The sequence below is a fragment of the Equus asinus genome, chromosome 25, assembly GCF_041296235.1.
Source record: "Equus asinus isolate D_3611 breed Donkey chromosome 25, EquAss-T2T_v2, whole genome shotgun sequence".
Lineage (NCBI taxonomy): Eukaryota > Metazoa > Chordata > Mammalia > Perissodactyla > Equidae > Equus > Equus asinus.
In genome coordinates this window covers 7,803,717-7,819,268 of record NC_091814.1, presented here as the reverse complement: position 1 = coordinate 7,819,268, position 15,552 = coordinate 7,803,717, and the positions used below count along the sequence as shown (strand labels likewise).

At 41.3% G+C, this 15,552-nt stretch overlaps 1 protein-coding gene and 1 long non-coding RNA gene across 4 annotated transcripts in view; one reads left to right on the top strand and one right to left on the bottom strand.

Moving 5' to 3' along the window:
• LOC139042068 (uncharacterized) overlaps window positions 1-4,991 on the top strand; it is a 42,252-nt gene extending 37,261 nt beyond the window's left edge. The window contains exon 4 of the long non-coding RNA XR_011498285.1: window positions 3,899-4,991. This is a non-coding gene — a long non-coding RNA (uncharacterized lncRNA). The remainder of the gene's footprint in view (window positions 1-3,898) is intronic.
• On the bottom strand, window positions 547-8,922 carry LOC139042066 (transmembrane protein 254-like). 3 transcript variants are annotated; one of them, XM_070497752.1, is made up of 4 exons: window positions 8,032-8,922; window positions 5,988-6,091; window positions 5,751-5,810; window positions 547-2,152 (listed from the first exon to the last, which is right to left on the bottom strand). In XM_070497752.1, exons 1-4 carry the CDS (start codon window positions 8,134-8,136, stop codon window positions 2,032-2,034), a joined length of 390 nt encoding a protein of 129 aa, XP_070353853.1. In that variant the 5' UTR covers window positions 8,137-8,922; the 3' UTR covers window positions 547-2,031. The 3 variants fall into 3 exon arrangements, with proteins under 3 accessions (XP_070353853.1, XP_070353854.1, XP_070353855.1); XM_070497753.1 differs by having other exon boundaries at window positions 8,384-8,572; XM_070497754.1 differs by having other exon boundaries at window positions 8,088-8,523.
• Window positions 8,923-15,552: the final 6,630 nt, after the last annotated feature.

Genomic DNA, 15,552 nt, shown 5'->3' with positions numbered 1-15,552 from the left:
TTTGCTCTAAGCCATAATACTCCAAACAGGATTAGAGGATTTTATACTTTTGGCACTTAAAAAAAGAATACTACTCTCACTTGGTGTGTAGACTGTATCAAATGCTGAGTGAAACATAAAACAAGAGGACAATCCTACAATGAAAGGAGACACTCACGTCCACCCATGACTCAGTGCATGGAGGAGTCAAATGCGCTATGGGCGTCTCTGTAAACATAATGAGGAACATATGCCCTACAACTAGGGCATCTGTATTTCTTACCAGTGAAAAAAAAAATCCCTGAACTGTACAAACAGTTCCATAATAGAGCCTATTTGAGAAAAAGTACAATCAAGCATGTGACAATCTATCAAACCTGACATACAAAAAAAGCATTTGATTGGAGAAACATTTCTGAAGAAATTCACAGCATTTTATTCAAGTTAGTCCATTTCGCTCACTAATCTGCCATATTGTTTCTGGCACCATTAATATTATCCTCATTATTTCTCTTTGAAGAGGACCATTGCTTCTAAAAAATCTGGGTTGGAGTTCCATGATGTTTAACTCTATGATCAAAAATCTTTTTCTTTACCAAAAAGCAACCCCTTAATCATAAGAGAAACAGAGGGAAAGACCGACATTAATTTGCAGAAATTGATCTCCACCAGAAACAATTCATTAGTCCGTAATCTTTTGTTGTTGTGCTTTTACTTGGGGCCTTTCTTTGGAGGAAAGGGCTGTTTCTGACAAATGCTTGCTTAAAACAAATAATATGCCCTACTGTATCATGGAAGGAAAATAAGGTCTAGTGCCTAGAGAACAAGAAGGTAGTCCTCCAGGAAAGAAGCCCTAATGGCTTCTAGAGGTGACAGAGTCATTCTACCAGGGTCAGGGGACACAGTCAATGACCCTCCTGCCCCTACCAGTCAGTCATAAGGTACAACCAGGTGAATAGGAGTAGTAGTAACTAGCTGGATAAGCCATGGGCTAGAATCTTTAGAAAAGGAATGTTTGTATTTGAGTAAGCCAGAGCTGGAGGGAGACATCTAGAGAGCCTGGAGAAAGTGACCCAGAATAGGAAAGTGCGAAAGACACAGGTTTCCTATCAGGGGACCCACAGAATGGTGAGACTACAGTCAAAAGCAGTCCTGTGCTTTTCTTTGAGGGTGCACTGAATGGGTTCTAAACTTTTCACACACAAATTGGAATGATACTCAACAAGTGGAAAGTGAAATCAGAGTTTCCCTCCTTTGTTCAATAAACACTGACAGAATACCTGTGTGCAAGGCAACGGGACAGGTGCTAAAAGAAAAATAAAGCTGTCTAAGATGTGGTCCTGACTTGAAGGAGCAATCTAGTGGTGGCCATTAGACCCCTGCACACTACAGAGCACTGTCTCCGTGGGGCCATGTGGCGGCCAGGATCACTTCTGGCTGGAAGGATCAGGAAGGCATTCCCCAGTCCTCTCCTCCTGGTTCTCAGCAGGTCCTCTTTGCCTCTATGTAATCGCTCAGCCTGCCCCATTCCAGGCACTTGTTTATTTTCCTTATCTTTCTTGGTTGTGTGAGAAATAGAAGTTTGCAAGAATAAGATCTTGATTCACAGGTGCCTAGTAAAGCATGTGGAATTGATGTGTTGTGGAAGTATCACTCTATCTTGTTCCAGAAAGGTGGAAAAGATTGTGCAAAAGGAGAACAAAGATGGTGCTGGTAAGGGTAAGGTGTTTTAATCAGAAGGTGGGAGCAAAGGTATGCCAACAGGCAAATTTAGTGCCTGGCTTAAACCAGACGATAGGGAGAGCACCAACACAGCCAAGGACCTCAAGAAGGTAGCTAGAAGTCCTCTGCCAAACAGGTCAGTCTGCAGAATTGGAAAGTTAAAGTCTTTTCCTATTATCTGCTCAAGCTCAACCAGAATGTATGAAAGAATAATGAATAACTAGAGGGTCTTAACTTTCTAGAAAGTAGAAAGTTTGAGAAAAACACAGCACCCCTTAAAAAAGGTGGGGTTGAATATCAAAGGGAAGAGAAAGCTTTTGGATATCTTCTTTAAGTTTGTTTTTGGTGTTTTGGTCTGTAAGCAATCAAGATGGAGAGAGATGCTATCCCAAAGAGGAACGTCTGTAAGAACCAGAGTAGTTGAGCTCGACCATCTGTGATGCCTTTAGACCTAAAAAAAGAAAAAGAAAAGTTTAACCACCAGAATTTTAATGTTGTGGTTTCATAGGAGTTATTATCTTCTATTTTTTAAAAAGTTATTCCTTCTACCGACTTTCACTGGGTTTATTTTGCCATTTTCCTCCAGCTTCTTAACTTGAATACTTAGTTCATTTATTTTCATTTTTCTTGTGCATTTAGGAGGGTACACTCACTCTTCCCTGAGAAGCAGTCTGGCTACTGCCTAGGGCATGGTGTTATAGAACTGCTTCCCACGTGATTCTGATGAGGGGATAGGGTCAAAAAGCACTGATATGGCTTCAGAGCAAGTGTTTTGAAGATAGACCAGATGTAACTGGCCAATTACCAGCTGTGACCTTGGGCAAGTCACTCACTCTCTCTCAGAATCAGTTTCCTTGTCTGAAAAACAGGAATAATGTATTTATCTCACCAAAGTTTTGAGATGATTTATAATATACACAAAGTGCTTAGTAAAGGGCCTGGCACATAGTAATAATAAACACCTGTTTATACAGTCATTCAAACCAAACGGCTTAAAACAAAGCTTAAAAGAAAATATCCCAAAAGAAGTAAATGGCTTGCTACAGTCTCATTTGTATATAATTAAGTCTCATGTGGATGAATTTTAATTTAAAACAAAATTTAAAAACAATCTATGTAAAAATGATATAATTTTCCACACTAACAGATTAAAGGGGAAAAATCACATGATCATCTTAATAAAAGCAGAAGAAGCATTTGATAAATTTCCACATCCATTCTTAACACAAGTTCTCAGCAAACATAGAAATGGAATAGAACGTCTTCATTCTGATAGAAGAAATCTACATAATTCTAGAAAAAACATGATGCAAAATGTTGAAAGCTTTCCCTTTGATCAGGAACAAGGCAAGGATGCCTACTATCACCACTTCTGGTCAACACTGTGCTGGAGGTAGTGGGCAGGGCAATAAGGGAAGAAACAGGAATAAAAGGTATATAAAATTGAAAAGAAGAAATAAAACTGTCTTTACTTCTGGACACAATTGTGTACCTAGAAAATTAAAAAGAATCTATAGATGAACTATTATAATTAATAAGTGAATTTAGCAAGGTCACTGGGTGTAAGGTCAACAGATAAAAATCGACTATATTCATACATTCTACCACCAAACAATAAAAAAATGATATACCAAAGTGGGCCGGGATGTATGAGACATTTATGTTTATGCAGTACTATTTATAACAGTAAAAAAACCAGAGACTTAAAAGTCCATCATGAGGGAGATTTGTTAAATACATTAAGGCATATACATAGAATAGAATACTATGCACTAATAAAATGAATAAAGTAAATTTATAGGTCTAGACATGGAAAAATAGGCATGTACGACACAAGAAAAAAGTTATGGAAGAGTTTATATTTATATGTACACATATTATGGTGTCTATAAAGTAGAACATAGAGTCCAATCTTATCTCTGGTTAAAAGGAATTCACCAACTGTCCTACACAAATGTCCTGCATGTCTTCATATATTGATTCATTCACTTACACTTGCTCATTAATTCATTATTCAGAAGGAATATTTATTCTGATTTATAGTGACCAATGATACACTGCAACATGTTAGACCATAAACAAATGATTTCATGAACAAAATAGTGGTGACCTAACCTCTCTATGCCTGTTCTCCCTCCACCCTTCAAAGAACGGCATGGCAGGATGTTAAATTTGATTCTTTCTGTTTTCATTACAGGTTTCAAATGCCAACGACAAAATAGGTGTCAAGTACTCCAACACTGTCAGTGGACAGTGTCAGTGTGGCTGGACCACACACCTCCAAGCTGAGGTTTCACCGAGAGGCTGAAGAGGCCAGTGGAAAGAGGTGCTAGTGCTGTGGCATTTCCTATCACAAATCAAGCCCAAAGAACAGCTTCAATAGAACCAACTGGAGAGCTTGACACAAGTCCCCTGCAATTTGGGGGAAGGGATTTATATTTGATTCAAAAGATTAAAGGCTGGTAGGCAATTAAAGTGCATGCACTGGGAACCGCATGCACTTGCAGATTTTATCCCACTGGAGGGATAAGGAAGCTATTATCGTGAGCCATACAGATCTTGTGGAAGGGCGCTGGCAACGGGTGGGCCTAAAGACCTAACTGAACGGCAGAAAAATTCTCAATAAAAGGGAAATTCCCCCCTAATCATAGTTCCTGAGAGGAAACTGTGACTGGCATGCTGGAGGAGGCACCTGAAGGAATCGTCGTGGGAACTGCACAAAGGAGATCCCCAGTGATGGGTGGTTTTTCAAAGATCCACCAGGGACCCTCTGGAGAGAAAGAGCCAACACTGGGTATGCAACATCCACAGCACCTCACTGCTGATCACAAGGCACACTGTGCCCTGTTTCCCTTAACTGCTCCTACCAGCCCAAGGGGCACAAGCAGCTGTTGCTAGTGAATATGGCAAAAAGGTGGAATAAGAGAAGGCACTAACTACACTGTTTTCCCCACAACAGGCTCTTGATCCCCAGCTGGATGAGAAGAGCTATTTTGAATTAGATAAAAGTTTATAGTTTTAATAAATAGACTGTACTAGACTGGATAATATCAGATAGTGACTGGAAAATCTATAGTGCTGCTTCTGATTTCATGCAGGGCTGGGAGGGAGGCAGAAAATAATCCACAGAATGAGTTTACTTGGAGAGGAGTGAGAAAAAATAAAGTTTCTTTCTGCTCCTCTCCCAAAAACTCCAGCTTGTTTAATAAACCAGAAGATAATCTATTTAAAGCACTTAGTGGTGTCTGGCATAGGGTGCACCCAATAAATATTATTTCTATTATTAAAAAGTAGTGGTAATAAAGTATCTTATTTTCCACTTTTAGAGGTAATACAACAATAACACAGGTGGCAGTTAATCTTGACCAGAAACAAAGTTAACTGCAAAGCAGTCTGGCATTACTATAGCCATCTCTTTCATTACATTATACTTTCTGTATATGCTTACATAAGTACAAATGTAAAGAGAATCTTTTCTATTACTGTCACATAGTATTGACTTACACTGACATCTGTTGAGTAGGGTTTAGTCAAGGGGCTTTTAACTTGCATTGCAACCCAGAATTATCTGCGAAGCTTGAAAAAATAACAAATTCTCATGCCCGAAGTCAGGCCTACCAGGTTAGGATCTCTGGGTCTGGAAACCAGATATGTAGACATAAGCATTTTGAAAAAGCTCGTCAGGTGATTCTGTTGTGAAACTAGAATGGGGCATCATCAGCCTAAGTCAATAATTTAGCCCCTCTTCAAACTAGAAGGTAGCCTCCTAATCTTTTGTTCTAGTTGGGGCTATACAGAGAATTTTAAAAAAAATACAAAAATCATCAAATTAAGTAATGAAATAATTGATTAGCTAACACAAATGAAATGAATTCATTAATTAAATGTTTACTGAATACTCCCTCTAAGCTAGGCTCAGTATTAGATGTGGGGATTCAACTCTACCCTGAGAGTGCTCTCAGCCTACAAATGCATGAATTATTTAAATGTGGCTACTCTCAACTTAGATACCAAGAGAAAAGCGACAAAGACCTATTAAAAACACTTACTTGCATAATACCACGGCACACAAGGACTCTCCCACGTGAATCAGCCAGGCAAGCCAATACCTGAAACAAAAGTCAGCCTAGTTTAAGGTGATGGTTATCACAGAAACCTCAAAAAGAAAGGTGCTTTAACGTGAACTAGCACTACTCTTAAATATCTAAAGGCAACTGCAGGCCTTCCTGGCGTACAGTGAGACCGGAGCTGCAGTGTCCACACCCCATTTCCGCAGCTGTCCTTACCCATTACGCAGGAGGGCGTGATGATGGTCCACCAAGTACTGAGTGAAGGGGCCCAGGGGCCCTAGGTTCTGATAAGGAATACTCTGAGGCCAGAAGACAACCCACTGAAAAAGAACCAGAGGCACACAATACCTATTAGGTCACTTAAATCAGCAAATGTTCCCTTTTGAGAGAGGCTAGGAAATAATTCTGATTCCACAAGAACAACTATAGACCAAAGAAACTCTGAATTAAGTCACCTGGGCTTCCACTCTCTACTTCTATTTTCTAAACACTATTCTAGTGGGAGATTTATGCTCAGGAAACTATATGGTTATCAGACTCAATGTCCAAGTTGGATGACTTCTTAATGAACTCCACCAAAAACATTATTTTATACAGTTTATTAACACATTTTAAGAGTTTATGTGCCCTGGCTAGCTTTTTTACTGCAGAAACCATGCCTTGAGCCAAACGCCTGTGGGTTTTTTTGGTGAGGAAGATTGGCCCTGAGTTCAAATCTGTCGTCAATCTTCCTTTGTGCTTGAGGAAGACTGGCACTGAGCTAACATCCATGCCAATCGTCCTCTACTTTGTATATGGTATGCTGCCACAGCATCGCTGATGAGTGGTGTGTAGGTCCTCGCCTGGGATCTGGGCCAGAGAACTTCTAGGCTGCCAAGTGGAGGGCACTAACTTAACCACTATGCCACCGGGCCGGCCCCCGAAACCCCAGTTTAATTTAAAATCCCTTTCTCTTCTTTCACTTTTTCTACCTCTAAAATTGGGAATGATCCTGCACAAAGTTGGAAAATAAGTGAGATCAGGTTTGTGAAGTGCTAATAGCAACTACTTAATCACATAAGCTTTTTGTAATCTCATCAGCTTTCCCTCAGTCTCTGTGTTGTAATCTCTGCCAGCTTAGGCTTTTCTGAGAACAATTATGTGCCAACAGGCCCAAAATTTATTGTCCCATTCAGATCTCAGCCAGGAGCAGTACTGCCTCTCCTATCATGTTGTTACACATCCAAAATATAAATAAAGCATGAAAAATCACTGCATCCTCCAAAAGCAAGGGGACTAGAAGGAGCAGCACCTGCCAGTTCCAAAATATCCCAATTTGAAGTCCCCAAAGCTTTCCTCCATCTGTATTCTAACTAGTCAGAGATGCAGAATCACAGAACAGAAATGCACCTTCAAGAGTTTTCAGTTCAATACCTCCATTTTACGTATGGGGAAATCAGGACAAAGGTGGTCAGATTCGTCAATAATCAACACTGTGGACACGACAAACACACTTCTTTTACTTTTTTCCTTTTCTTTTTTTATTGCAGTAACACTGATTTATAACATTATATAAATTTCAAGCGTACATCGTCATATATTTCGATTTCTGTGTAGCTTACATCATGTTCACCACCCAAAGACTAATTTCAATTCATCACCACACACATGGACAAACACACTTCTAATCCCCAATCACCACAATCTCCTGAGCAATATCCAAATAGCTTTGCCTTCCTTCAAAATTATACCAACTTAGTCCACAACCTACTTTTCCAGGCATCTATCCCATTATCCTTTAAAGGAACTCAAGACAAAAGTCGCTCCTCTTCTAGTAGAGATCCTCAGTCTTCTTGATTCCATATCTATGCCATACATTTTTATCCTTTCTATCCCTTCTTAACAACTATCCTACCCATCCCTTAGGTCTATTCCCATTTTCCAAGCAATTCTAACTGCCTCAAGCATTCTGCGTCGGAAGCCCTATCCTGACTTGGCAGGCCTACGGGAGTCTGCCAACTTGGATTCCCCCTCCGTCAGCTCTCCTCACACTCAGTTTAGTCTAGCAACCGTGGATGTGCGAGGACGCAAAGGCATGAACACTCTTAAAGCAGAAACCGTCCAAAGAGCCAACCTAACTTCCGCTTACGCCAGTAACCTAGGCAACCACCGGGCACGCAAGCGCAAGACCTCCCTTCCACAACTTCCCCGTCCCCCTCCCCCCCGCTGTACAAGGGCCTGGCAGGCCAAAATAGATGCCCCGTCCCGCCCTATACCTCACCGCAAAATATCCCAGCCCCACGACCGTGACCAGCGAGGGCAAGGCTCTGGACGTACGGAAATAGGCCGTAGCAGCTCTGCTGCCCTCTGACTTCGCCACCACCATCTTGAAAGAGCTAGACGCTGAGTCATGGGGTGGGAAGCCGTCCCCGCCCCCATAGAGGGAAAGCCTGAATAGCCGGTTTCTCAGGACCTCGAGCCCCGGCGACGGGCAGGGGCAGAGGAGTGCGCCTGCGTCTTCTTGTCGGCCTGCACCCCTTTCACTTGGCTCAAAGCGCCTGAGAGCCGGAATGTGCCTGCGCGGACTCTCCTCGCCCGCAGGCGCGGATCTTACGCTAGGCCGTTGCCCTTACGGTGTAATAGCCAAAGGAGAGGGTGATGACGGTGAGCCAGAACAGACTGCTCCTCTGGAAGTACGCCTCGTCGCCGGCGGCCTTCCCCATCGTTGCAGCACATCCCCGGAAGGCGCTGCCGGGGCACACTGCTCCGCTGGAGGTTGGAGGCAGGACCTCCGGGAGGGTGAAGGTCTAAGGATTCGGAACCTTGGGGAGCGAATCTTGCAGAGCTCTGGTCTGGTGCCCTGGTCATCTTGCAGGGGAGACCCCTCTCTCAGTGTCACTTTCCTGGGTTTAAGAAAAAGATGTTGGAATAGATGGTGCTTTCCGTCTCTAATAACCATGAGTCTAATTTTTGAACTTCAGCTCTGCCATGCTCGGTGAGAAATCATGCCATGCTTCTTCATTAGTGAAGTATCGAACCCTAGGGCACAGCAGTTATGAACAGGGGCTGTGGGATAGACACCCGGGTTAAGTCCTGGCTCTGCCATTAACTTTTTGTCTGTGCCTTGATTTCTCTACCCCGGGGCTTTGGGTCGATTAAATGAGTTATGCGTGTATTACACTCACAAAAGTGTTTGGCCCCTAGTGCTTTATAAGTTTTGGTTATTATTAATATTACTGAGCCTTCGACGTGTGTGCCGAGCCTGTGCTAAGCACTGTGTCATCAGTGCGCAGTGGGAGACATATCAGACAGAAGCGTGTTCTCAGACTTCATGAGAGGAAGACCATTTCGCTGGGACCTTAAAAGTGAGTGAAAACAATAGCTCATATTTATTGAGTGCTTACTACGTTCAAGACATTGTTTAAAGTACTGTTAAAGAACTCTATGCAGTAGACTATTGTCCTTCATTTGAAAGAAGAGGAGACAGCACAGAGAGGTGCCTAAAGTCCTGCAAGTGGGTAGGAATATTGGAAGCCAGTGGTAGCCGAATGCTCTGGTCCTCTTAAGGACCATGCTATATGAGGTGTGGCACATTTCCAGAACTTCTTCAGTTGACATGGAAACAGCTAAGGTTCTGTTTCCTTGTTTTTTACATGAGTGTATTCGGTTATGTCTTAATGACTTCCAGAATATGTGACAAAATCCTTTTCCCAGGTAAACCACAGTGCCTGTCACTATCAGGGTTACCAGTGCTAAACAGCTTGTCTTAGTCGTAATCTTTCTTCATCATATCACCCTCTTGGTTCTCCCTCTCTGAATACCTGTTTTCTCAGCTTTCCTTTTACCTGTCCCCTAGATACAGGTTTTCCCTATTGTCTTCTCTCTGTGTTTATAGTATCTTTGAGATTCAATTTCACCTCCATCTGGATAACTTTATAACAATCTCTCCAGCCTTAGCCTCTCTCAGTTTCCTGCTGGTAACTTTCACTAAGTATCGCACCACACCTCAAAGACAAGTCCACTGTTGTTATCCACCAAGTCAGTCCTCACCAAGGCTCCCCTATTTATTTTAATAGCATCTTCCTTCTTCCAGGTACCCAGATTCCCCCCTTGGGCTGCCCTCATATCTAGTCTGCTGTCAAGTGTTCTATTGATTAACATGATATCTCATCCTCTGAATTAAACTGTGGTTTAATTTCTGTTGCCTCCCTGGGTCATTCCTTCCTATGTTCTACCACTTCAACAACCCACATGCAATCCGTTTATCGAATTTGTCCTACAAATGACAGGGTAACTCTCCTCAAGTACACTGCTGATTAAGCCTTTAACAGAACTTTTCAAGAATTTCTCTAATTTTAGACTATTTTTCAGTATTTCTCTTTTATGGTTAGGCTGTCATGCACATATAAGGAATTCAGAAGGTACCAGAAGATCTTTACTCAGATATGAGTAGTTTATGTCAATCCACAAGGAACTCACAATCAACTGGAAATTCGGATGGGTTTCCTCTCTTCTACCTAAGTTACCCTCTCCACACATGCCAGAGGTGGCTAAATTCTTTTGTTTTCTTTTTAAAGATTGGCACCTGAGCTAACATCTGTTGCCAGTCTTCTTTTTTTTCCTCCCCAAAGTCCTCCCAGTACATAGTTGTATATTCTTGTTGTGGGTGCTTCTGGTTCTGCTGTGTGGGATGCTGCCTCAGCATGGCTTGATGAGCGGTGCTAGGTCCATGCCCAGGATCTGAACTGTTGAAACCCTGGGCCATCGAAGTGGAGCACATGAACTTAACCACTCAGCCATGGGGCTGGCCCCCCAACTAAATTCTGTATCCTATATTGCCATCCCCTCTGGGTTGGCAAAGGAATCTCTTACCCTTTTACACTTTATCTCTTTCTTTCCCCTCTGGATGGATTAATGACCTAAACATTGAAAACAATGAAGAAAATATGGGAGAAGAGTTTTACAACCTTTGAGAGAGGGGAAAGAAACTATTTAGCAAGATATGAAAATGAAAAGCCATAGAGGGCAAGAAAAAAAATTTAACTGCATCTAAATTAAAAACTTTGTTCTTATGAAAGGCACCATAAGTAACATTGAAGGACCTGGAAGAAGAAATTCTTCAATGTATATAATAGGCAAATGAGTGAAGGATATGAATTGGACATCTGTTAAAGAGAAGACTTGAATGGCCAAGAAACATGAAAAGACGTTCAACCTTAATGATAATTTGGGATGTGCAAAATAAAGCAAAAAAAGATAGTTTTTTCCTATAAGCTTGGTCTACCAGGTATTGAGACACACTATAAAGAGCTATAATAATTAAAAACATTTGATATTTGATATGTAAATCAAATAAATCAGTGGAAAATGATACTCCAGAGATCTGACATATACACAAGCATTTATGATAAAGGTAGCATTTCAAATTAAGGAAGAAAGAATGAACTATTCATTAAATTATTTTATGATGATTCGTTATCTATTTGGGAAAAAATATTTTAAACTCTACCCTCCCCCAACACAAGTATACCAATAATGCAGTATCATGACGTCCAGAGATAATAGTACCCCTAGGGGATTTCTGATGAGATGGCTGTAGTGTAGGATGGGCATGTGCTAATATAGCAACCCAGTTTTCCAGGATCATGGGGGAGTGAGGAAGGGAGAGCAATCTAAACAAATTTATGGGAATTTGGATACAGCATTGTGTCCAGAGAATTAAGAGCAATTTGTTGTTGCAAGAAGGAACAATGTGGGAACATTGTGAAGTTGAGTGAAGGGAGTTGAGGCTCACAAGGTGGGTAGGGTCCTGATCATGAATGTCATTAGGTATCAAACTAAGTAGTTTTGATTTGATCCCTTAGCCAAGGTAAGTCAGTAAAAACTTTTTTTTTCTTTTTTTTTGCTCAAGGAAGATTAGCCCTGAGTTAACATCTGTGCCGGTCTTCCTCTATTTTGTATGTGGGTTGCCGCCACAGCATGCCTGACAAGTGGTGTAGGTCTGCACTGGGGATCCTGCGAACCTGGCATGCAGAAGTGTAGCATAGTGAACTTAATCACTACGCCATGGGGCTGGCCCCCCAATTTTATTTTTTTAATCAGTGAGGGGAAAATTTCTGGTGTACGTTGGATGGAGTTAAATTGGAATCAGGGAAACTAGGAAAGATGAAAGGTTGACAAAGTATAATGTGAATGGAGAAAAGGTTATGTCATTCACTCAAATATTCAGTCAGTCCTTCTGAGGACTCATTTAGTGTCAGGTGCAGTGCTAGGTCCTGGAGATACAGCTGTGAATAAGACAAATACAGTCCAGGCTTCAGGTTGGGTACAGTGTAGTTCTGATGACAGGCAAATCAATAGGGATTTACTAGAGGCAGCATAACTTAATATTTTAATACAACTGACCATTTGACCTTAAGGTATGAGATCCTACATTCATGGGTTGCAAACAGAAATGTCCTCAGGGCATTAAATTAACAAATGAATGAAAGGGATAGGGATGATCCAATTTGGTGTGGTGAAACTCTGGGGAAACCAAGGTGGGTTTGTCCTGCCTAAAAATCTTCAAATTCAAATAATGATGATGGTTGATGATGACGATGATGATAATCAGATTTTGTGCAGGATTTTGGCCTATAGGACACTGATTTATTATGTGTATTTGGGAAATGGTTAGTTTAGAAGTGGCATAAAGTAAATCTTCAATAAATGTTAGCTGTTGTTCTTACTATTGTTTATACTTCCATGAACTGAGTGCTGTGATATGGGAGGAGGAGGCAAGCAAATGGATAAAATTCAGTTTGAGAAAATACAATTCATTGAATGGGCAATTTACATAAAATCATCTCAACAAAACCCAAAGTGCTCAAAGCGAATTTGAATTGTCAGTTTGCCAAATTCACCAGATTTGTGGAGTGTAGCTTTAATACTTCAATAGGTATGTTATATAGCTTTGTCAGGCATGTTTACTTTTGGTCATGGAGTAACTTTTCTGTTTATATTGATATTTTGTGAATCTTTTAACATGTAATTTCCTGTTTTGTTGAACTTTGGAATTTTTAAGGATTTCTGAGCCAAGTTTTCAGATAGCGTATTGTACTAGTTAGGATTACATATGGCTTTAGACTTTTATTTTCCTCCCACAAATCCAGGTGTTGACTTCTAGGGCTAGTTTTGATACTGGCCCTGATATCAGTTTCCCTACATTAAACCAAGCATATATGGGGTTAAAAGCAAAGCACTTATTCCCTGCTTACTCCCTGGCTTCCTGGCACCAGAATCCGCCATCACTGATTGAGGCAGACAACCAAGGACAGCCACCTGCATTCCTTATCATCTCTTTCTCCTCCCTGCAAACAGCTTCCTGAGGCTGAATGCAGGCTGGTGAGAAAGCTCCAACCAGCAAGGCCACTGACTCCCCCCATCCACAAGCAGACACATTCCTTGCAACCTTTAAAAACCCCTTGCCTCTGATCTTTTGGGGCGATGAGATGAAACAAGATGAATTTGAGGGCTCAGTCTCAACTCCCAGCTTGACGTCACCCAAAATAGAATCCTTTCCTTGCCATAAGCCTGGCATTCCAGTTTTTATTTGTCCCCTCTTGTGTGGCGGGTAAAGAACCTATGTTTGTAGCCAGTAACAGTTTGGGGGTCCCCATAGAGCCCGTAGGGGGTTAGGGAGAATTCCCCCATACCCATTTCCCTCTGGTTCTTATGGCTGGTCAAAAAATTTAAAAGGCAGGGGGCCGGCCCCCTGTCCAAGTGGTTAAGTTTGCGTGCTCTGTTGGGGTGGTCCAGGGTTTTCTGGTTCAGATCCTAGATGTGGACGTGGCACTGCTCATAAAGCCATGCTGAGGTGGCGTCCCACATGCCACAACTAGAAAGACCCACAGCTAGAAGTATACAACTATGTACCAGGGGGCTTTGGGGAGAAAAAGGAAAAATAAAATCTTTTAAAAAACATTAAAAAGGCAGGTTAGCAGGAGGAAGTAAAACAAAGTTTAATAACGTGTACATGGGAGAAACCCAGGAAAACTGAACAACTTGCCAGAATGGCCAAAGGTGTCACCTTAAATATCATCTTCAGCTAAAGGCAAAGGAGGATGTTGGGGGTATCCGTTTGGGACTTCAAAGGGGAGGAAGACAATTCACATGGAAATGGAAAGCAAATGTTTGTTAGACATCTGTTTGCTGGGCCCCCTATAGAGAATGTGGCCCAAGAGACAGAATTTTGATAAGATGAGCTTATTGGTGCCTTTCTTATCACACCTATTTTCCGTTATACTATAGTTATCTCATGGTATTAGCTGCTTCCTGGATCAGGCCTTCTATGTTAAATCCTTTTAGGCAGTTTGGGGGAAGGTGAAATGTTCTTCCTGAGTCTTCTGAATCTTTATTGTCTTCAGCTCAAAATAATCTGCATAACAGAGTGGCATATGCTGGGGCAGCCTGCTTTGAACCCCATCAGGACATTTGGCCTGTTCTCAGTTTACTTCCACTAGGCTTGTGGCCTTGTGGTTAACCCTCCCAGGCATCCTTAAGCCTGTGTGAATAATTTTACTCTTCCTCTTGGAATACTGTAGCACATTGCATACAGTTTGACAGAGATCAACTTCTCCTCATGAATAACCAACATTTCAGCATAGGGTAAGGGATGGAAGGAAGTGAAACTACTGTTGCCTGAAATAAAGAGTCTAGGTGATATTAGAGAAGGAGTTTATTCAATAATCAGCATGAGGAGTTCAGACCCCAGGAAAACTGTTCAAGAGAGTGCTCTGATGGAACTGCTCTGAGGGGTATGAGATTAAGTGCAGTTTATGTCTCTTTCACAAACAGTGTACATGCAGGGAAGAGGAAAAAAACCCCTTACAACTAGAGTTCACATATCTTAACAAAAGGGATAGAGCACATCGCGGCTTTTCTCTAGATTATATAATAAAGGTAACATAAACAAGAATTTCTTGATTATATATCAAACAAGTTCAGAGATACTGACATTATCTATGTGGGGAGGGAGGCAAGGACCAGGGTCATTAATTATTCCCTCAATCTCTAAGATGCAGCTGGGAGATGTGAGAGTGAGGTACCCCTTTCTCTTTTCCTGTTGTGGATCTGTCCAGCTGGCATCTTCAGTCATGAGGTGTGGGGTTGCAAGGTCATTTTAACACAGGCTGAAGATGGCCTGCACAGCTGTTTCACAGTGCAGCACAGACGTTATTGTACTGACTTAAAGCCCATGAAATTTTCTTGCTAGATTTACCTATTATACTACGGAGAGAGGTCCCAAAAATCTGTCCACAATGCTGAATAATTTCCCTTTGAGCATGTACATTGAAAAACAAAAAGAAAAGTATCACTTAAAGGTGAAGCCAAAGGCTTTGTTTAAATAAAAACAATGAAAAAATGACCCAAACTTTGGTATAACAAACACATTATTGCTAATCGCTAAATAGAACAATTGTGGCACACAGGAGGGGCTCAGAAATATTTATTTAATAAGTGAATGAACGAAATATTCTGTTTCCAACATCTGTGTAGAAGGCAAATGTTATATTTTTGCAGTAGGCAAACTGAGGACTAACCACATTTTTGTGCATTTATGGTTTAAATTTTAACATCACAAAAACAATGGGGAAAATAAATTAAAAATTCACTGGATGCAAAAAGTAGAGGAAACATCCCCAAATTCTGCAGGCAGGGAAAAACCCAGAGGAAAACACTTAAGGAAAACAAAATTACTCTACAGAGCACCAAATTCTTAAATCACTTGTTGTTATTGCTGCCTTTTTCTTTTTAACCAGAT

Coding starts and splice junctions, on each gene's coding strand:
- LOC139042066 (XM_070497752.1), bottom strand. CDS start 8,136: ATGGTGGTGGCGAAGTCAGAGGGCAGCAGAGCTGCTACGGCCTATTTC. Junction 5,811..5,987: donor CACGCCCTCCTGCGTAATGG/GTAAGGACAGCT, acceptor CTTTTGTTTCAG/GTATTGGCTTGCCTGGCTGA. Junction 2,153..5,750: donor TGTGCCGTGGTATTATGCAA/GTAAGTGTTTTT, acceptor TTCTTTTTTTAG/GTCTAAAGGCATCACAGATG.